Genomic DNA, 23131 nt, shown 5'->3' on the forward strand with positions numbered 1-23131 from the left:
CTGGAGAAAGATCTTGGTTAATTATTAAAGGTCTTTTTATTCAGGATCCTCTTTCTCATCATAATATTAACCTTATTTTGTGGACTTTCTGGTGTCCCTCTGCCTGGTGCCAAGACTCCTTCACTGCCATAACTTCCAGCCAACAGATAATCCTTTCTACTTAATAGAGTTCTTATGTGTTGTCTACCTTGGATTGGCAGCCTCTATCTTTTGTATCTTCTATATATAAATTCCCCAACTGACCAATGTTGACCCAAAAATAAGAACACCTCTATGCTTCTATTCAGCAGGAAGAAGGTACAGAAGACCTTCCATCCTCAGCACCCTTAAAGATTTAAGGGCCATAACCGTTCAGGGGGAATGATGCGGAGAACAAAGGCAAAAGGTGAATGTAGATAAAATTAAATTTCTTTCTGACCTATAGCCCATTGACCAATACTTCAGGCAAATAGAGTATAATACTCCTCCAGGAAACTCTCAACTGTCTTAATATTAGCTCTTTTTATAGAGAAATAAACAACCTTCACTTGACAATACCTAGGCCTCTAGTGTCCTGTGAGTCTTTACCATATGAAACTCATTTTGGAAACTTGCCTTTGTCATTACCGCCCCAAATCAGAAAGTATATTATCAGTTTTCCGCTCACAATCCCAGGGCAGCAGCTCTTGTTCCCGTGCTTTAATAAAAACCCCCTTTCTGCACCAAAAACCTCAAGAACTATTTCTTGGCCATGGGCTCTGAACCGCAAACTTCAAACCACATCATATGGATGGACAGTGTTTGGAGTTTTATTATATTCGGGGATCTTGTTTGTCTTGTAACCAAGGTGCTTTTTAAGATATTCAAACATCTAACATTGATTAAACTTTTGAAAACATCATTTGCAATGTCTACATCTAATGTCAAAAAAGTAAATGTACTTATTTTTGTTCCATTCTTATGTACTATTTTTTTTCCTTCTACAGGCTTTTTCATTTATATTTCTTTTTTTTTTTACTTTGTGTTTTTTTAATTAATTTTTTATTGGTGTTCAATTTTCATTTATATTTCTTGAAAAGGTTCTTACTCTTGCTTTCCCCATCATCCCTCCCCCAATTTCTTTTATTTAAATTTTTGAGAATTTCTGGAGCTGTGTAAGACAACAATTACAGTGTTGAAAAAAAGCATAATATGCTTTACAACTTGTACAAACCGATGGCAGCCAAATGTCATTTGCTTTCAGTGAGAGGCTCCAATATCTTCACAGTGAAAAATGCTTTGTACTTCTTTGCTCTCAATTTGATTGTAGCACACTAATACTAATATGCCTTGTTTAAATATACTTTATGCATAGTTTAATTTTTTAAAAGTTGTATCTAATAAAATGTCCTTTAACCATTATCATTTGACTATACAGTTGTATTAAATTTTGTTTACCAAAAAAAAAAGGGGGGGGGGATAACATGATCTTAGGAGGAGCCAGGGAAGAACCATAAGCCATGAATTAGCAGAAAGCACATATACCCTGTTTTTTCTCTCCAAGGGAGATTTCTAGGGAAAGGTCAATGAGAAGTCATGTGCAAGGAGGAAGAGGTCAATCAACTTCTCAAAGAGCGCCAGAAAACTGGTTTTTACAACTGAGTGCTGTAACTGATGGCGTTTGCATTACTTCCTGGGGGGTGGGGGGGTAATCAAGCCCTTGATTATTAATCAGCCACATTACCCAGGAGCGAGAGTGAAGTGCTCCCCGCAGGGGTGCTGACAGGCAATCTAAGGACCCCTTCCCAGTTGTTGAATTGAGAGAAACTCCATGGAGAGGCTAGAATTTTAGCATGCTTTGCATTGTTGTATTTTCTATCTGTGCATTTGAAATCTGGAGTAACCACGGGTTTGATTCTAGGAGAACCTGCCATCAGGACGGGGATCTGGGATGAGCTGGAAGGGCTGTCAGGGCCCGGCCCAGACCCAGCCTCCCCTCCACCCCGCCTCGCCCCCCACCCCCACCCCCGGCCTTCCCGCGGGGCCCACGCGCCCCCTGCTGGCTCTCCGTGGGGCTCGCGCGGGGGAGACCACGCGCTTCTCTTCCCGGGAACCTGCAAAGCGAGGCGCGCGGGTCGGGCTGGGCCCAGCCGGGAGCTGGCGGGTCACTGGGGGCGCGCGCTCAGCGGCTCCACGCGCAGCCAAAGTCCGCCCTCGGCGCGCAGGATGAGCTCCGGCTTCCTGCGCGGCTCCTCCTCGTGGGGCAGGACCCTGAAGCGCAGCAGCGTGAGCGCCAGCACCACCTTCATCTCGCTCATGGCGAACGCCTGCCCGATGCAGTTCCTGAGGGGGGAGGGGGGCTCGCACTCGCCAGGGACCCCGGCAGGGCCCATCGCGCCCAGAACCCAGCCCGGGACCCGCATCGCCGCCCGCAGGGATGCACAGCGGCTGACGTGCCTGGGACCCCGCTGGGGACTTGCCCGTCCATCCCGGGAGCTGGGCCCAGACCCCAGCCTTGAACTCAGGCCCGCAGACGCGCGCGCGCGGCAGAGCTGCTGAGCACCCCGCGGACCCCTCCTTGGACCCAGCCGCCCCCACTCCCCAGACCCTTACTCCTAACCTCCGGAGGAGGGGAGACCAGGAGAGCCATCCTCAACTTCCTCCCCTTTCCCTCCCCCACAGACGTTCCTGGGATCTCAGTCCCAGACCCCTGCCCCCGCCACCCCATTCCCACCTCACATACCCTCTTGGCTCACCTGGGCCCAGCAGAGAAGGGAATAAAAGCCAGGGGAGACCTCTCCTTGATGTTTTCTGGGTCAAAGCGCAAGGGATTGTATACCTGGGGGCACAGAGAGGTAGGGCTGCTGGATGGGGTTTCCCAGGACAGCCAGCTTTGGAGAGGCAGACTTGTGTATGATGGGGGTAGGTGGTGTCTGATTTTCCAGGTCAGAACCCTGCTCCCTCCCCTAGGTCCCCCTGGGGAATAAGACAAGGAAGAGGGTAGGCCATGTGGACGGGGAGAGAGGCAGTACCTCAGGGTCTGGCCACACGGATGGGTTGTGGTGGGTCCCAAAAATACTAATGAGGCAGGTAACACCTGTGGGAGACTGAGAGCCAGTCAGGAAGGGTTTCCCATGCCTGATAGGCCCCCTTCCTTCCCAGGAAGCTTCTCCCCCTGAGGTTGTGAGCACCTTTGGGGATGACCCGGCCATCTGAGAGCACAATGTCCTGGGTGCAGCAGCGGGAGATGACTGTGACAGGTGGGTGCAGCCGCAGACTCTCCTTGATGCACATGGTCAAGAAGGGCAACTTGGCCAGGTCGTCCCTAAGGAACCCCCCCAACAATTATCCAGACAGCAAAAACACAGACCCTTCCTCTCAGTCCTCTACTGCCCCCTGAGATCCTCTCTCCCTGCAACAAAATAAATTCCAGGTGGATCAGGTATCTCCAAACTTACTGAGCCCTGCACATTAAATATGTACAGCTTTTTTTTTTTAATGTCAATCATACCTTATAAAGTGGTTTTAAAAAAGAAAAGCAAGATCAAAGAAGTAGGTGAGAAAATTTAGCTGGGTGGTTTTGGAAGGTTTTCTTTTCTTTTTTTTTTTCTTCTGTATTTTTTTTATAAATTTATTTTTTATTGGTGTTCAATTTGCCAACATATAGAATAACACCCAGTGCTCATCCCATCAAATGTTCCCCCCTCAGTGCCCATCACCCAGTCACCCACATCCCCACCCCGGCCCACCTCCCCTTCCACCACCCCTACTTCGTTTCCCAGAGTTAGGAGTCTCTCATGTTCTGTCTCCCTTTCTGATATTTCCCACTCATTTTTTCTCCTTTCTGTTTTTGGAAGGTTTTCTGAGCAAAACATGACACCCAAAAGGAAACCATAAAAAGGTTTACAAATTTGCATAAAAATTAAATACTGTTTATTTCAAGACAGCAAAATCAAAAGCCAAATGAGTAAGAAACAGCAGAAACAGATCCAATGTTTTGTCTATCATGGTCCTAGAGATACTAGCTAATGCAATTGACAAGAGAAAAAAGGAGAGTAATGCAGTCAGAAATGTGGGGGTAAAGGTGTCATTTTTGCCAGCTATGATTCTATGCTTAGAAAACACAAGAGAATACACCAGAAAACTTTTATAGACATTGAACATGCAATAAGGGAGTTGGATCTTTTTCTTTGATCCTCTTCAAATTATGTGGTGATTATAACTGTTAATAGCTGATATAGTTAAGTGGTTCAAACTGGAAAACTATAAAACCCCACTTCTATGACTCAACACCACCATTTCCCATTCTTACAGTTTGCCTAGGTTCTTATTTGTCATTTATCCTTTCAGAGCTACCTTTTTGCATTTAAAATAATTTTAGTGTATCATCCTATATATTGTGCACACTGCTCTGTATCTCTTTCATGCAAGAGTATAGCAATGTCTTATAGATTTCCTGGGATTTGTGTCAAGAATAAGGGCATCCTTATTCTGGAGCTATAAGATAATTTCCCATGGTTTCCTCTAGAGCTTTTAAGACACTTTTATTTTTTTTTAGTTCAAATATTTTATTCCATCGGACCACCTGGGTGGCTCAGTGGTTGAGCGTCTGCCTTTGGTTCAGGTCGTGATCCCAGGGTCCTGTTATTGAGTCCCACATAAGGCTCCCCACCGGGAGCCTTGTTCTCCCTCTGCCTGTGTCTCTTCCTTTCTCTGTGTCTCTCAAGAATAAATAAATAAAATCTTTAATAAATAAATAAATAAATAAATATTTGATTCCATCTTGATGTTATCTTGTTACAAGACATGAGAAGTAGTTTGAGGTATCTTTTTTCTGGGTAGCTCCCCAATTATTCCAAGAGCTTAAAAAAATTTTTAATATGAAACTCCATACTTCACTTTTACTATGTTCACTGAACACAAAATTTATATGTATATTTTAAAATTATTTTTCTATGTTGAAATAATCCATTAGAAAAGATAATAGAATAGATGATGATGATGATGATGATAGAAGTTTAGCCAAAGAAAGATGTGAGATCTCTATATTCCAAATGAAATTTTAAATTTCTCTCAATACAAATAGATGATTCATATTTTAAATGATTTCCACTTCTTAAAATTTAGAGAAGTGTCTGTTTTAAAAAATATATAAATAGAATATTTAAATATATGTACATTCAGCATATGTTGTACAGTGATTATGGTCCTTACAAAACATTCAAATCTGCAGATAGTTTCATTCACCATGCTTATGTGTCAAATTGTCTAAATTTTTAGGCTTAGTATATATTATTTATTGATTTACAAATACAAATAAAAATATCAAATGATTAAGAAAAGAAAAAAAGGAAAAAATACAAATAGATGAGTCAGCATAGCAACAGAAGTATCTTAGGGTTAATTTAACAAAATATGCTTAAGATCACTAAGAAAAAATTTTAGACTTTATTAAAAGGACTAAAGAGTATTAAAATATCCACAAATGGGGATATTCCTTCCACACTCTAGGATGGTATGTGTTCATATCATGAAATAATCCATTTTCCACAACTCAATCATATATTCAAGTCAACTGATAGAATATATTTGATTGAAATGAAAATCTACCAGATATTTTTAGGAACTTGATAACCTTACTCGAAAACATTTCTGGAAAGATAAAAGATTATGAGAATTAGAACAATTTAAAAATGAAAGATTAAGGGGTCCCTGGGTGGCGCATTCAGTTGAGCATCCAGCTCTTGGTTTCAGCTCAGGTCATGAAATCAGGATTGTGGGAATAAAGCCCAGTGTCAGGCTCCATGCTCAGCACAGAGTATGCTTAAGATTCTCTCTCCCTCTGCCCTTCCCCACCTATCAGATAAATAAATAACTATTTAAAAATAATAAAAACAAAAAGGGAAGATTAAAAAAGAGAAACTCACTCTACCATGAAGATGTTAAGACCTACCACGAAGATGCAATGATCAAACAAACACCCAGTGTGTCCCTGGGTGGGAAGATCAGGAAAAGAGACCCATGCAACAAAAGAGATGTGAATAAGTGAAGCCTTGACATCTGGTAAGGAAAGCCTACAAAACCCTAGCATAAGGAAAGACAGTATAGCTGTTAAAGAATATTTGGATAAATTTGTCTCCATAAAAATTAATCAAAAGCACCCCTCAAAAGTCAAAAGTCAATCTTCTGCAACACAAGACAGAAAAGGATTACTTTTTTTACCTGATTTATTCTAAGTAAATTTGAAAAAACAGAAGAATTAAAAAAGAAACAATAAAAAAGATGAGTACTTCGTACATAAAGAGAAATAAAAATGGCTTACCAACATGTGCAGAAGGACCTGAATAGACATTTGTAAAAGAAGATATACAAATGGACAACAGAGACATGAAAAGGTGCTCAAAATCACTAATTATCAGAGAAATGCAAATCAAAACCACGATGAGATCTCACCTCACATCTCACAGCTGTTAGAATAGCTATTATCAAAAACACAAGAAATAACAAATACTGATGAGGATGTGCAGAAAAAGGAACCATGTGCACCTTTGGGGGATCGTAAATTGATGCAGATACTGTAGAAAACAGGATGAAGTTTCCTCAAAAATAATTTAAAAATAGAACTACTACACTATTCAGCAATCTCACCTCTGGGTAGTTATCCAAAGAAGATGGAATCACTAACTCAAAAAGTGTATATGTAGGGACGCCTGGGTGGCTCAGTGGTTGGGTGTCTGCGTTTGGCTCAGGTCGTGATCCCAGGATCCTGGCTCAAGTTCCCGGGATCGGGTTCCCCGTGGGGAGCCTGCTTCAGCTCTCTGCCTATGTCTCTGCCTCTCTGTCTCTTTCATGAATAAATGAATAAAATTTTTTTTATAAGTGTATATGTAGCCTCATGTTCATTGCAGCATTATTTATAATAGCTAAGGTTATGAAACCACTGGTTCCCATCAGTGGATGAATGGATGAAGAAAATGTGAAATAAACGCAGTGGGATATTACTCAGCCATAAAAAAGAAATCTTGCCATTTGCAATGACATCAATGGACCTTAAGGGCATTATGCTAAGGAAATAAGCAGAGAGAAAAAGACAAATACCATATAATTTCACTGATAGATAGAATCTGAAGGAACAAACAACAAAAAGAAGCTCATAAATACAGAGACCAGATTGAATGTTGCCAAAAGTGGGGGATGGGAGTGAGCAAAATGGGTGAAGAAGTCAAAGGGTAATAACTTCCAGTTATAAAATAATTAGGTCATAGGAATGTTATGTATAGCATTACATAGTTACTCTATTTTCATTAATAATACTGTAGGTAATCATACTGCATTGCATATTTGGAAGTTGCTAAGAGAGTAGGTCTTAAAAGTCCTCATCACAGAGAAAAAAAAGTTCTGTGATTATGTATGGTGACAAATGCTAGCTAGACTAATTGTGGTAGACATTTTGTAATATATACAAATATCATCTCATTTGTTGTACTCCTGAAAGCAATAGAATGTATGTCAATTATACCTAAATATTAAAAAGTGTTGGGAATAACCCCTCAAAATGTGCAAAAAGATGTTAAACTTCTTATTTAAAGAAATGTTCATTTAGAAAAGGAAATATGACAAATTGGCAAAGATTTAAAATTCAATACAATAATATCATAGGTAAAAGTATGGGAAAGCTGACAACATCAGATTCAGCTGATGGGAACAAGTTTGCAATTGCTATTAAAATGACAAAAACTCAGATTGTCTTTGACAATCTGAAGTTGGCACTGGAGAGACATTCACGTGTATAAGCATGTGTCAGTGTTCACAGATGTTGACTACCCCCATGTTTATTTTAGCAAAAGGCTAGAAACAATCTAAATATCCACCTATGAGGGAGGTTTAGATAAATTACAGTACAGCCATATTGTAGAATATTACACAGCAATTAAAAGGAGGGACTAGAGCTCCCTCAAGTTCTATCACACACTGCAGGCTGAAAGGTAAATCAGCACAGAAACTCTGGAAAGCAATTCAGCAATTTCTAGTATAATTGAGAATACTAACAGGAATATCCTCAACAAAGGGGAGAACCAAGTAAACTGTGGGAAGTTATGCAGCACACAGAAAGAAGGAGCTGTAAGACACTGTCGAGTGAATAGAACGAGTCACAAACTGTATGTATATAGAAATGCAAGATGTGCTAATGGACAAAAAGATAATAGAGAGAGAAAGAAAGAAAGAAGGAGAGAGAGAGAGAGAAAGAAAGAAAGAAAGAAAGAAAGAAAGAAAGAAAGAAAGAAAGAAGCCATTAGAAATAACAAATACCCACCATTTGCTTCGATGTGGAGGGACCTGGAGGGTATTATGCTGAGTGAAATAAGTCAGTCGGAAAAGGAAACATTATATGGTCTCATTCATTTGGGGAATATAAATAATAGTGAAAGGGAATAAAGGGAAAGGAGAGAAAATGAGTGAAAATATCAGTGAGGGTGACAAAACATGAGAGACACCTAACTCTGGGAAATGAACAAGGAGTAGTGGAAGGGGAGGTGGGCAGGGGTTTGGGGTGAATGGGTGATGGGCAATGAGGGGGGCACTTGGTGGGATGAGCACTGGGTGTTATGCTATATGTTGGCATATTTAACTCCAATAAAAAAAATTTTTTTAATGCAGTATTAAAAAATGCAGTATAGGGATCCCTGGGTGGCGCAGCGGTTTAGCGCCTGCCTTTGGCCCAGGGCGCGATCCTGGAGACCAGGGATCGAATCCCACATCGGGCTCCCGGTGCATGGAGCCTGCTTCTCCCTCTGCCTGTGTCTCTGCCTCTCTCTCTCTCTCTGTGACTATCATAAATAAATAAAAGTTAAAAAAAATAAATAAATAAATAAATAAAATAAATGCAATATTTTAAAAAAATAAAAAATAAAAATAAATAAAAAATAAAAAATGCAGTATACTCAGACTGTGCAAAAGATCCAAAAATAATGTGAAAGGTAAAATCTTTGAATGAATTTAACTACTTTTATACAAAAATATTAATTTTAGCATATATTATATTTTTAATATAAAGCATTTGCCGGGCAGCCCCGGTGGCGCAGCGGTTTAGCGCCGCCTGCAGCCCACGGCTTGATCCTGGAGACCCAATATCGAGTCCCATATCAGGCTTCCTGCAGGGAGCCTGCTTCTGCCTCTGCCTGTGTCTCTGCCTCTCTCTTCGCTCTCTCTGAATGAATAAATAAATAAATCTTAAAAAAAAAAAAAAAAAGCATTTGCCTTGGAGCATCTGGGTAGCTCAGTTAAGTGTTTGACTCGATTTCAGCTCAGCTCATGATCTCAGGGTCCTAAGATCAAGCCCTGAGATTAAACCTCACATCAGGTCCACCTTGGGCATGGAGCCTGCTTGGGATTTGCTCTTTCCCTCCCCCCGAGCCCTCTTCCCTTCAAATAAAAAAATATTTTTTTTAAAAAAAGAAAGCTTTTAGAGATAGGTGGTGGAAAGAAACAAAGAAGAAAAGAAAGAAGAAAGAAAGAAAGAAAGAAAGAAAGAAAGAAGAAAGAAGAAAGAAAGAGAAAAAGAAAGAAGAAGAAAAGAAGAAAGGAAGCGTATAGGAAGCCGAACAGAACGAAAGAAGAAAGAAAGAACCCTCCCTCCACCTCACGAAAGCCCCGCCGCCAAATCCCCCGACACCTCAACCTAACCCTCCCTCCTCCCTCCGCTCCCGAAACCCTCCCTCCCTCTCCCTTCCCGCTCTCGTTTTGAAAGACACATGACAACCTCATGAGTCTAACCCCTAGGGAGACAGGAGGGGATTCAGTTGCGGGGGAGGACATCAATGATAACTGTAGTCTCCTTTGTGGTACTTCAAGGCAAGAAGAATTTGTTCTCATCATTGTTTCTGTAATTCAAAACTTTTCGAACATTCATGTTTTGAAGAAAAGAAAAGATCTCAAAAACACATTGCTAACATGTAGACCTTAATTCCCACTGGAGGGGGTAGTGAGATAGTTTTCATATAAATGTCGATATAGGATAGATATTTTCTGGAATGGTCCACAAGAAATCACTGACAGGAGTTACTCCTAGGGCAAGGATTAAGAAAAAAGTTCATTTCTATTATAAACTTTCTCTCTCTCTCTCTCTCTCTCTCTCGCTCTCTCTCTTAAAGATTTATTGACTTATTTGAGGGAGAGGGAGAGACAGAAAATCTACAGTATACTTCATGCTCAGCATGGAGCCAGATGGTCACAGGGCTCAATCTCACAACCCTGAGACCGTGACCTGAGCGAAAAGCCAGAGTTGAACATTTAACAAACTGAGCCACCCAGGTGCCCTGATTATAAATGTTCTTTTATATACCTTTTTTTAAAAAAAAAACCAAGTGTACAGTTTTGTCTGTTTGAAATTTTGGTTGAAACAGCATAAAGGTATTTCTCTACTCTGCCTCACGGGACTGCTATGCTGAGTGAAGGCCTGGAGTGGAAAATATTACCTACAAGATGCCTGTCCAGTCCAATGCCTGCTCAATATCGCCAAGCTCCTGGCCCAGACCTCAGAATCCCCTCCCTGGTCCCGATGCTGCAACTTGTCCTCTCCAGTATGTTCCCCACACTAGCCCTAGAAATATCGGACCTGTCCTCATCCTGCTCAAACAGTTCCCTCAGTTCCCTATTGCCCTTGGTTACAATTGGACCCAGTGACATTGCTTCTAAAGTCTCCCATAACCAACCCCTGCTGCCATCCCTCAGCCACATCATCTCACCATGAATCAGTGTCTCTTTCTCTTTTCTCTCCCCGTCTGTCTACCTGTCTTCGTCTCTTCTCTCTCTCCTTCCCTCCCTCCATTTCTTCCTCCCCCTTTCACTCTCTCTCTCTCATCCCACTTCCTCCCTTCCCCCTTTTCTCCCTGTATCTCCTTTTCTCCATCCTTTCCCTTCTTTTCTTCCTTTCCCTCCTCCCTTCTTCCCTTCCTTTTCACTTTTGCCCCCACTCTGTCTTCTTGAACTAACTGGACCCCAACTATCCCCAAATATCTAGTGATCATCACTCAGGGTCTCAACAGAGGCACTCTCTCTACCCTTAGCCTTGCCTCTCATACTCTCCACCCTAGCTCACCCCATGTGGAACAGGAGTATCCTGACATGAGACAATTTCCACACCAGACTAGAGCTCTTGCACGACAAGGGCCAGGGCTGGGTCCTTCCTGGGTCTCCATGACACAGAATGGGCTAGTAAGAATTGGAGAAAATATAGGACTGGGGACAGAAAGGCAGAGTGGCAGTGTTCTCTGAATGGGGACTGGATGGATAAAGATGCAGTTCTCCTGGATAGGAATAGAATGATTTTAAAACCACATATCCCCCATGAAACTTGGACTGAACAATATGGAAGGAATTTGAAGGCAAGAGAGAAGCAAACATTTAGGGAGTGAGGATGTTTAGAAAAAAATGTGATTTAAGAGAGAAAGGTAAGAGAGTGGAATGGAAGTTCACTTACTGAATGTGTACTTAGTGGCATCATCTGCCTTCATACATTGTCGCTAATTCTCTCAGCAGCCCCGATCTTTGTCACTCTTCCCTGTTCTACAGGCTGGGTACAGACCCTGCCTCTGGGCTCTGCTCCTATTCTCACTAAATAATAATGACAGAACTAACCAAAAGATCTTTCCCCTTCCCCAGCTGGGGAGCAAAGCCAATAAGAGGGGTTCGAGAATAGACCATAGGGACCTGCACTCACCATTCAATCTCTTGAGGCTCACGGTCCCTCAGGAGCTCTTGCACCTCCTGCCGGCAGCGCTCCTGGTATTCTGGGTGCTTTGCCAGGTTGAACAGGACCCAGGAGAGGCCACTGGCTGTGGTGTCATGGCCTGAGAGGCAGCCAGACAGGCTTGGGTCTCTGGGCTTGTTCAGCACCAGAGGGTGGGCAGCGCCTTTAATTAAGGCCCTCAGGGAGGATGGGAGGATGGGAGGATGGGATGGAATGGGGTGGTCCTGCGAAGGACCCAATGACGAATTCTGGTCCAATCCAGGACCCACCTGCCAAGTGTCCCGGATTGGCAGTTCCCTGCCCCCCTATAGTCCCACACTGGGATGCTCACCCTCAAACATAAAGGTGTCAGCTTCAGCTCGGATATCCTTGTCTGACAATTGCTTTCCATCTTCATCCTGGAGAGAAAGTAAGACACACACACACACACACACACACACACACACACACACACACATACCAAATCATATCAGTTTTGAGAGCTCCTGAGCATAATCTGAGACAGTCTCTGAAGCTCTTTCATCCATCCAGAAACCCAAGCCGACCCTTCACCCTTAAACCTCCTTTGCTCATTATCACCAGAGGCCCCACCCCACAGTTCTTCTCCTGCTTGGCCTCTTTCCCTCCTGCTTTGTCCTTGGTGAGAAGAATCAGTTATCCATGAATATTTCCCTGTTTCTACATGATGAGGACTTTCTGGAAAAAAGTTACTGGCAACCTGGATTACATTCTAGGATAGTAAATCCAGAGATTCCTCATCTTCCCTGGCAAAAAAAAAAAAAAAAAACCAACAGAACCTATAGACTGCCTTCTCCGCAAAGTGGACTTTACATTCTAACTCTCTGTCATCACTTGCATGGATGCACATACACACACACACACACACACACACACAGAAGAAGGTGCAGATGTGTCAGCAGTCTTATATAAGTTCCAAGTTTCATAATGTATAGTTACCTCTTCTGGGATGGAGCATGGCTGCGTGTACAGATAAAAGCATCAGATAGCTCCCAGAAGAATCTTAGAATGAGGAATCACAGCTACAGTTCTACTCTGGCTACTCTTACTTCTGTGAGTAATAAATGAGCTTCTCTGATCCAGGTTCTGGTACATAAATACACACACACACACACACACACACACACACACACAACTACCTTATTAAGCAAAGTCTCGAGTAAAAGAGTAAAATCTCAGGTCACAGATTCAAAATTAGAAGACCTCTACAGGCTAGATTCCACATACTAATCTCTAAAACATATCCATAATCCATCCCTCCCTTTCTCAAGCACCTCCCTTGGCTCTCAAGCACACAGTACCCTCTGGACCAAGTGTAAGTTCTTCAGTGTGAAATTTGAAATCAAGGTCCATTCTACCTCTTGAATTCAGATCCCAGAGAAACTCACCTTGGACAGCAGGAGCACATCAATGAAGTCCAAAGTCTTACTCTTAGCCTTGGTCATGAGGAAGTCATCAACACCCTGAACTGGGAGAGTGCGGCGCCGTTCCTGAATGACAGCATCTGTGAAGTTGTGCACCAGGCGGCAGGCTCTGCGGAAGCGCTGTCCGTCTGGAGTGAGGTAGTACAGGAAGTCCATGTGCAAGATCTGCTGATGCCGTTTTGCCACAAGGGCACTGAGTTCTAATATGGCAGCAATATATTCACTAGGCTTCCTGTAGGATGAGGACATGAAAGGAGGCCACAATTTAGCTCACCTGAAGACTGAGAAAATGCCTCCCACCAGATGCTGGGAGCTACCTCCCATCAGAAAAATTGGTATCCAGGAACAGATGGTCCCACAGGTACATGGTAGGGATGACCTAAGAGACATGACTCCCCACACTCTCTTCCCTCCCTGATTCCCATTGCTGTGAGCCGCCTCAATGCCCCTGGCCCATTAAATCCCAGCTGAGATATTGTACTTTTCTCCTCCATCTCCATACACCTCAGACTTCATCTTCTCTCATTAGGTCAATGGACCCAACCCCCTCCCTACTCTAGCATCTCTTTGGAACAAAATCCACTATCTACACAATGGCTGGTCTTCTCTAGAATCAGAAATCGAAGAACAGCTTTCCCCATGACTCTCAATGCTCAACCACTTTCCATGCCTCCGAGAAAACTCAAAAAAATTCTAATGCCTTTGCCTAGTCTTTGAATATCCTTAAGATACAGCCCCTGCCAATGCTTCCAACCTCATTCCCAAAGAGACTCCTCACTGTGGCACATGCTTTGCTCATCATAGCCCCCTGGACTTTATCACACATTTCTACCTACCCTAAAGGATCACTGTTTCTCTTTCCCTTCCTTGTCCCTCAATGTCTAGTTCTGATCCATCTCCTTCAGGAAGTCCCTTCTGATTGTGTTGATCATCCCTCCCTTCGCCATCTACTCTCTTGGGTCTATGGCTAATATTTCAGACCCTGAGCAGAGACTTACTCCTGGCAATTGCTGTCAAAACTGAAGACACATTTCTGCAGACTGTCCAGGGTCATGAGGCTGATGTGTTCAAACATGTCCAGATGGGTGCTGCCTTCTGACACCAGGCGCTTCCACTTGGCCTGGGCAGAGAGGGAAGCAGAACTCGGGCTGGAACCTGCCTCCTCCGAAAGCCCTCCCCAACACCAACCACCAAGATGGAATCCCCCAAACCTAGCCTCCTGGCCCCAGACAACCATCCCCAGGGAGGACCGAGACTACTTCTACTTGGGCAGAAGTAGAAACTGTTACAGTTAAGGCCCCATGGCTGGGAGTCAGGAGACCTGAGTTCAAATTCTGGCTCAGTGTGCCCTTGCTCAGCTCACTGCCCTCTGGGCTCCACCTATCAAAACTTAGTAACAGTTAAAATGACTTGCTCTGGTGTCAAAGAAACCAAGTTGGAATCCAAGCTCCACTTACTAGCTTACTTGCTAGCTGTGTGAATGTGGGCAAGCTCCCTAACTTCTCTGAACCTCATTGTCACCACCTGTAATAGACAAGATCCTCTCTACCTCATAGAGTTGTGAAAATCAAATCAGAGAGTATATGTCATGGAATATGCACATGGTTTCTAGCATACAGTAAGTACTTAATAAAAGTTAGCTTTCACCATCTTCATTGCTACAAGTTAAGAAAAAATATCCTTTGGGGGCATCTGGGTGACTCAATTGATTAAGCATCTGCCTTTAGCTCAGGTGATGATCCTAGGGTCCTAGACTGGAGTCCCACATCAGGGATCCCTGCTCAGTGGGGAACCTGCTCCTCCCTCCCACTTGTGCTCTCTCTGCTCTCACTTGCTCTCTAATAAATAAATAAAATCTTAAAAAAAAAAAGGAAAGAAAAAGTCTCCTTTTTGAAAAAGGTAGTCCATGGACCCCGAACACCACCGCATATTCTTGCTGGTATGCCAAAAAATGCAAGACCCAGAGCTGTGTTTGCAGCAAACACCCTTGAGATATAAGGTACTGTTTCCCCCTGGACAAATGTCAGCTTTGCTTCTAGTTGACAAAAAAAAAAAAGTCATGGAGTCCCTAAACCTCCCCTTAATGCAACATACTATGTAAGCATTGAAGCCCACTTGTGTTATTCTCATGAAGTCTGGTGACTTAGAGAAAGAATGCAAACCAAGAAGCATATGTGCTTGCTGTGCCATGAGTAATAAACTGTTCTTTGTCTCTAACACAGAAGTCTCATGTCTTCTGACAGAATCCACAAAACAATAATAATCTCACTCTTCAGCTTGCAAGTATGAAAAAAATCCCAGGCACTTTACAAAATCCCCACCTCCATTTTTTCACTTCTCGGTATCCATACCCTTTGCAATGTGATTTTTCTGCAACATCCATTAAGGGATGGAGCCCCTTTCACTACCTTTGGATTCTATGCTGACCTTTTGCTTTGCTTTGGCCAATAGACCATGGTGAAAATGATGAGGTGATCTTCCTAAACCTAGATCTCAAGAGGCATTGAAGTTTTCTCTCACTCTTTGACCCCTGCCTCAGCCATGTGAACAAGCCTGTGATGCCTCCTGGAGGCAGAGAATCACACTAAAGAAAGTTCCGTTGTCTAAGCTGAGACCAACCTAGATCAGCCTGCAGCCACCAAGCCCCAAACATGTGAGAGCTCAGATCAGCAAAGTAATACCTGACCCACAGCTGATCACAGGTACATGTGACCCTACCCAGGTCCGGAAGACCCAGCGAACTGATTCACAGACTTGTTAGCAATAATAAACATTCATTGTTTTAGACCAATGAGTTTGGAAGTGGTTCATTAATTCAGTAACAACTACCATGTGATGTTCATGGATATTCAGCTGTGTCTCAGGTTCCAAAGCTTCTTTGTAAGGGAAACATAGAAACTAACACCTTCTGAGAACGTACTATGTGCCAAGAACGTAACTATCTTACATTATCTTGACCACCCAGCAAAGTGTGGGCTGTAATTCTCATTTTACAGCTGAGAAAACTGAGGCTTAGAGAGCAAGATCAATGGCCCCAAAGCTAACCCAGAAGAACCAAAATTCCAGACAAGATGTCACAGAGCCCCCATCACCTCCAAGGCTTCAGCTGGGACCCTGGTTTCAAGAGACTCACATGCATGACATTCGTGCTGTAATTGAAAATCTTCACATAGGGCTTCAGGATGTTGAAGTGGAAGGCAGGTGTCAGCATGCGGCGGTGGCTGCTCCATTTGTCACCAGCACTCAGCAGAAGCCCATCCCCTAGTAGAGGTAGCCACAAGGATTGGCAAGGGCGGTGCCTTCCACTGAGTCCCCAAGGTTATCCTCAGTCCCCTTTACCCAATTTACTCACCCAGCCAGGGCTTCAGTAAGCTATAGAAGACCATGTCCTTGGGCGCAATGGCAGCTGACATAAATGAGGACAATCAGGAGTCATAAAAAGAGGGAGAGGAAGTGCTTTGGGTTTGGGGGATGAGGGCTCCCAGCCAGGGGTCTGCATACCCCCTCCAAGCCCAGTGCAGCAGGAATGGAAACAAGAGCAGAGGAAACAAAAGGAGCAGGGAGATGAGGGGAGACCAGACCAGGCTACAGCACATAGCACCAAGACAAGGCCTGCAGACATACCCCCATTTAATTAGATGCACCCTAACATGCAAGAACATACCTCAACATACCTTGACATGGCTTCTACCATGTCCAACATTTTCAAAACACCAAAACACAAATTAGCACCCCACAATATGCCTTTACAAGGAATTGGGACAACACATCTGTTCTGGAACCCCCTGACATCTCCTGAGACTTCTCACATAGCCCCAACCAGTGTTAATATGTCCTGACGAGGAACAACATGCATAGCACACATTGACATTATGTACCATGTTCTGACATGGACCCTAAGACAATCTGACACAACCTCAGGGTGACCCACAGATGATCCCAAGCAGGACTTAATTATTGCCCCACTAATGTCACAGATGTGGACCAGATATGACCCAGATATATCTAAGACCTACCCTGGACAAGATTCACATAGTCTTCGACATTTCTCAGAGAACTCTGGGTTGCAGAGTGCAGACAAAACCCAAACTTGGTTCAGACATGACCAACAGGAGGAGCAGACATCTCAAATGGCATGAAATATTCTTGGCCACAGCGGAGCACCAAACACAAGTAAGCCCATCTTCATATGGCTCAGGAGTAACCATATACCAGGTATAACCAAGCATAATGTATTCTAGGTGGAACCAGAGGCAGGTAGAAACATAAAAGAGACCAGACACGATCATACAACAGACATTGCAAAATCACACCCTAGGTGTGAGCAGATATGACCAGAAAGAAGTCTGGCAGGTGAGGATCCAGGTGAGACAGAGACAGTGGCATCTCTGAACCTTCTCTCCTGGCTGCTTATAGGTCACAAGTCAAACTGGAAGCAGCACAGAGACCTCAGCTGTGAGCAAGCCATGACCATGGGGTGTCTACCTGATGAAAAGAGCACAGGCTTGATGTAGGTGGGGTGGAAGATGCGGATGACTGCATGCCAAGGGCCCACCCACCAGCAGCACACATCCCCATAGGTGCTTGCCAGCTCCTGTGTGTACAGGAGACCTTCCTCTGAGCTCTGAATCTGGAAAGGAACAAAGAGGACCCAATTCACACTCTTTCTAGGTGGCCAAATAGAAGGACCTGCTGGGCTAAGACCCAGCCCTGAGCCCCATGAAATCCCTCCAGCAGCCCAGCCTCCTCCTAGGATCCTTCCCCAGTCCATCGATATGACAATTAAGGTCCCTTGGTTACAAGAACAAAAAGAGTCATTCTGCATTTTGGATTCCAAACACTATGTTCACCTGGCTTCTCTCTATCCCCATGTTCCAGGTAAGAGAACTGAGGCTCTGATGGATGAAGTAACTTGCCTACTCTCCCAGATAATTCTCCCAGTGCATTCCTGACATCTGAACCCAGCCCTGCCTGAATCCAGGACCTCCGTTCCTAGTCACTGAATTGTTTTGAGCCCCAAAACCACAACTCTGAGAATCTACTCTTGCCAAGATCAGGTGGTCAGATCACAGTGATTAAATGAAAAATTGACCCTGTAGACCAGACAAATTGAAGGGAATTCTGCAACTTTTCCTGGAACTGTGGCAGTAAGCTGACGGTTCCACAGGAGTTAAACTTCTTGGACTCATATCTACAAGAATGAGAGTGGAAGCACCTCAGTGGAAAACAGAACAAAAAAAAATTAATACAGGTTTTGATGATGTTCTTTGACCTGGATCCAGCCATGTTGAAGACAACATCCCTGAAGTTCACTGTAAATTGCCTGTCTTTGATTAGACTATACAGGGTTGAGTTTCCACCACTCACAACTGAAAGAGACCTTGGCGGCCAGAAAGAGCTAGGGGCCTTCCAAGTCACCCAGAACCTGAGTTTCAAAGCCAAGGTCTCTGTTGGGTGCTGCTCATCAACCTGCTCAGCCTGGTCTGTCTGGAGGTGAAAGAAGCAGAAGGGACGGAAGCCAGGCTGGGGTAGGGTCTCCCTAAGGGGGAGATTCCTGGGGCCTGGAGCGGGAGGGCAATGAACTTGGAGTAGACAAGCTGTAGGATAAGGTGGAAGGGATCAACCCACCAGAAGTGGATGTCACAGAAACAGCAGCCCAGGTACTCCACCAGCTGCCAAACCTCAAAGCTCTGGCCCTGCAGATGGGTGACAATGAGGCCAGACCTGGCAGGGGACCTCAGATGCTATCAATACCCACTGCATCACTCTGCTCTCTGCTCTAAAAAAATTTCTACTTGTCATCCCAGATCTAGGTCCAGTAACTCCTCCAGGAAGTCTTCCAGCCTGCCCCAGCAGAGGCCTTGATTCACCTGTGGCCTGCTGCAACCATCCCCATCTGGCCAATCCTTACTTCACCAGGTGACAGATCTCTTGTCTAGACCCATATCATCATGACTGAGGGTTATTCCAGGACAGAGCCTTGGAATGAGGTCTCTTGGGGACTCATGGTGTGGGCAGGGGAGGAGACAGCAGTGGAGGGAGTAGAGGATGAAAGGGGAATTGCTGAATACATGAAGAGAAGAGGAATATAGCTAAGAGAGAAGAGGGGAGGAGGGCCCAGGGACCTGCAGGGGGTGCAAGGAAGTTGGAGGTGGAGGCGTTGGAAGCCCTGGGTTGTATCAAGGCACCCACCACCACAAGCTCTGCAAGAGTACCTGAGGCACTGGTGATATTCCGGATCAAGTCGGGGTGGCACAAAACAACAAGGGGCTTGATGGGGCCCATCCACATCTTAAACCCCTGGGTATAGGTGGCCACCAGCTGAATTATGACCCTCAAGCCCTGCTCCGAGGGGGGAGCCTACAAGCAAGACAGGGGATGTCACCTCCACAGAAGGAGACACAGCAGGGCCCCCTGCAGCCTCTACAGTGGACAGAGTGTCCAGATTCTACGTGGATGGAGGGAATCTCTGCTTCCTCCCCCTCTTTCTCTCTGAGGACAGATGGGTCTGGAGGCTCTCCACATCCCAAGGGTGAACCCAAGGACACAGGGAGAAGACATGCTCTCTCCCCACAGAGAGACTGACCTTGGCTTGAGAAGTGGGATTTTTCTGGTCTTGGGAGTGGTTCCAAACTCAGAGAGGTCCCCATACAAGAGTTTTGTGGGCACCAGAGTGGCCTCAGGACTTGTACTAGGGCTCATTCCTGCATCCTGTTAGGTCCTGGCCAGTCCACACAGCCCCCAGTTCCTCACATGGTGACATGTCTGCAGCCCTTCCAGTCCTGGTAAACCCCAGGGGACAGATGTGAACTCTGCTCATCAGACAGGAGGGCAGCTCCCACCTATGAGTCCCTACTGCCTACCAGGCTGTACATAGTGAATCCTGTCTATCTGTATATCACCTATCTATTATCTATCTATCTATCTATCTATCATCTATCTATCTATCTATCATCTATCATCTATCTATCTATCTATCATCTATCTATCTATCTATCATCTATCTCTTCATACTTGTGTCCCCTGATCCTATGGACTCTGATCAGTTGTGCCCTTTACAAATGAAGACACCAAAGCCACATCCACCAAATGGAGAAGGAGGGCAGGGTTAGCTCCTGGGGAGACATCCTCTCCAGTCCCCCTCCATCCCTCCAGGATGCCCCATCCTGGCCTGACAAATGCTCTCAGGTGCTCCAGACAGGTGAACAGACGGCATTTCACCATTGTGACTGCCCCCTGCTCCCCAAGGACCCTGAGGAACTTAATGAGATTAGTCCAGAGAGGGAGAGTGGCTCAGCTGAGGTCACACAGCAAGAGGAACTAGAGAGAAGAGTGACCCAGACCAGCATCCATGACCAAGCCCTGGAGGGGGAGGGGGAGCAGTAACTTTATGCCCCCTGCTACCCCCAAGGTTTGTTAGGAACATTACAAGACCCAGAATCTCAGGCAGCCTTCACAATGAGCCTCAGAATGCCCCCATTCCAAATTAGCTATAATCAGCAATAAAAATCACAAGAAGTTCTCCCCCTACCTATGGTCCTCATCCTGGGCAGTTAAGGTGAGCTGTGCCCTCAGCCTGCCTGGAGATGGGAGGAGCTAGCTGCTCATCCCTTTGGCCTTGACCATGGCAGGTGATGGCAAGTTCACCACCTATGTCATCAAACACTTACTTTCAGTGCCTGCTGGATGCTAGCCCCTGGACTGTGCACTCTAGTGTCTGCTCCACAGGGCAACTATCTAGTTGGATAGGTGGAAGATAAGTAATGAGACAATTAACTCCTGAATGGGGCATGAGTAGACCCATGTCAAGGTCAACCTCTGATTTGCTGGTGAGGACTCAAAGAAAGCTTCTGGAAAGAGAAGTAAGCAGTTATCTTTATTCAGGTTGGGCAATGGGCCCATTGGGACATCTTAGCAGGGAAGAGGAAGCTGAGAGGAAGTTGGCCTGGGGAGAGGTGTGAGTGGGAAGTTAGACCCCTGTAGGGTGGGGAGGTCATAACTAATTCCTGTAGGGTAGGGAGCAGACACAAGGGAATGGGCCAGGCAGGGAGCAGACCCTGGACAGGGTCCCTGACAAGGTCTCCAGGATAACCATGGATTCTGGGAATGCCAGAGGACTGTGCCCTGTGCAGCCCACCATGGGAGCCCTCAGAGGGACAATAATGTGGGTTCAGAGAGGCAGGAAGTAAATCCAAAACAGGCAGAGGGTGGGAGGACAAAGATGTGCAAATGGCCTGGATGGCAGAGCAGAAGAATGAGTGGATGTAAAAGAAGGACTCCACTAGCTTCCCTGCTTCTCCACTGACCCAGACCCCAGCTAACCCCTGAGCATCATTCCCGAACCTCCAGGAAGTCCATTTCCTGACACCCCAGTCCCATCCTCTACCCATACTCACCAGGCCCACGTGACCCCAAAACCAGTTGCGCTTTGGAGGCTGTGGGAAACACTGGAGGCGGCGACGGATATCATAGAAGCTGTAGCTCCAGGCCAGGACCCGGGTCAGAAGCCAAGTGGCCCCCACCAGCAGCAGGAGCACCCATGGGGAGGCTGCAAGCTGCCCCAGTCCTAGCCAGGACAGGCTCAGTTGCAACATCCTGGAGCAGAGGGATTAGAGGGTGAGCCCCTCAGGACCTGGTCTGGGACAGAAATGTGAGCTTACTGAGTGCTCACTTCAGAGGGAAAGAGCCCAGGATGGGAGGGACAAGGCAAATGGGGAGTGCTGGGAACTGTCCACATGGTGTGGGGGGAGGGAGGGTGATCAAAGTGGGGGAGGTTCAGGAGACTTCCAGAGGAACAGGCAGAGTGAGAGAGAGAGAGAAAGAGACGGGGTGAGAGAGAGTTAATCACCCACGAGTAGCCCCTCTCACTCCAGGACAGCTGCTCCCTGGAGCCACCCCACTTTGGGAAGTATCCTTCCCCACCTGGGGCCAGGACACCCAGCCTCGTACCTTCAGTCAGGAGCAGCTTATCCACACAGCCTCCTCTCCTCTCCTCTCCTCTCCTCTTAGAAAGTCTTTGCTTCTGGCCGCTGACCTAGGGGACACTGCCAGTGGCCAGGCTAAGCCAGCCAATCCCTGCCTGCCTGCTTACCTCCTCCCTACTTGGCAGTGGTCCAAATGGTGGGTTGGGGAGGGAGGCTTCAGTATTATCAAGAGCACTTGAGCTCTAGAACCTCAAACTCAGTACCTCCCATTTGGGGTGCGTGGTGGTTTGGGGGATGGGTAAAGGTGACTCTGCATCCCCACGTTAACAGCCACAGTTGCCCTCTCCAGGCCTGTGTGGCTGATAAAAACTTGAACTTCAGAGTTCAGGTGCCATGGGAACAGGATCATGCCAGCCTTGTCCCAAAAACATATTTGGGGCCTCCCTCTACATGTAAGTCAGGAGGGTGGCTTGCACGATTTTCCAGCACAGAATCAGAAAGCCTCTGGCCTCTGGACTGCACACCTTGGCGGGAGTTCAAGCCCTGCCTCCAAGAAGCCCAGGGACCTGGTTGAGATAGGACTGCAGAAACAAAAAACCGGCCAGGCTGGGGATTACCGGCATCAGATGGAGGGGTAAGGGGCCCAGTCTGAGGAGGGCTGCTGGGAGGGGTGAGGATGTGGGGGCCGCAGGATCCAGGAGAAGGTGGGGCTCAGATAGAGGAAGCAGAGCTGGGAGACCCTGGGTGGAGTTCTGCTCCTCCTGCCTGGGACTGTGAGCTGTGCCAGCCCCCTGTGGGCTCAGTACTGCCATCTGGGAGATGGGTGTCAGATGGGGGCCTGAGATTAGGACAGAAGACAGGAATGTAGAAAGGATCAGGAGCCTCTGAAAAACCACAGTGAAGAGAAAGGGCTGGCAACTAGTATTTGTGTTGCTGTGTGCCAGCACTCCACATAAAGTAAACCTTCTCTTTGCAGAATACTGTATGTAAACTGGGCCTACTGTGTGCAGGGTACCATAAAAGTGTGCCTACAGTGCATTTTGGGGCTCTACATGAAG

At 45.6% G+C, this 23131-nt stretch overlaps 1 protein-coding gene across 5 annotated transcripts; it reads right to left on the bottom strand.

Annotated features, from left to right (window-relative positions):
- Window positions 1-766: 766 nt before the first annotated feature.
- On the bottom strand, window positions 767-22270 carry LOC119863926 (cytochrome P450 4F3). Of its 5 annotated transcripts, none has more exons than XM_038566998.1 (13): window positions 22099-22270; window positions 21546-21786; window positions 19365-19509; window positions 16502-16555; window positions 16283-16410; window positions 14148-14269; window positions 13114-13381; window positions 12039-12105; window positions 11678-11807; window positions 3150-3283; window positions 2991-3055; window positions 2715-2797; window positions 767-2301 (listed from the first exon to the last, which is right to left on the bottom strand). In XM_038566998.1, the coding sequence occupies exons 2-13, from the start codon at window positions 21741-21743 to the stop codon at window positions 2124-2126; spliced, it is 1572 nt and encodes a 523-aa protein (XP_038422926.1). In that variant the 5' UTR covers window positions 21744-21786; window positions 22099-22270; the 3' UTR covers window positions 767-2123. The 5 variants fall into 5 exon arrangements, 4 of the variants coding, with proteins under 4 accessions (XP_038422926.1, XP_038422924.1, XP_038422925.1 ...); XM_038566996.1 differs by lacking the exon at window positions 19365-19509 and adding an exon at window positions 17635-17779 and having other exon boundaries at window positions 21546-21744; window positions 22099-22267; XM_038566997.1 differs by lacking the exon at window positions 19365-19509 and adding an exon at window positions 17635-17779 and having other exon boundaries at window positions 21546-21781; window positions 22099-22267.
- Window positions 22271-23131: the final 861 nt, after the last annotated feature.

This window comes from Canis lupus, chromosome 20 (genome assembly GCF_011100685.1).
Source record: "Canis lupus familiaris isolate Mischka breed German Shepherd chromosome 20, alternate assembly UU_Cfam_GSD_1.0, whole genome shotgun sequence".
NCBI classification, from domain to species: Eukaryota; Metazoa; Chordata; class Mammalia; order Carnivora; family Canidae; genus Canis; species Canis lupus.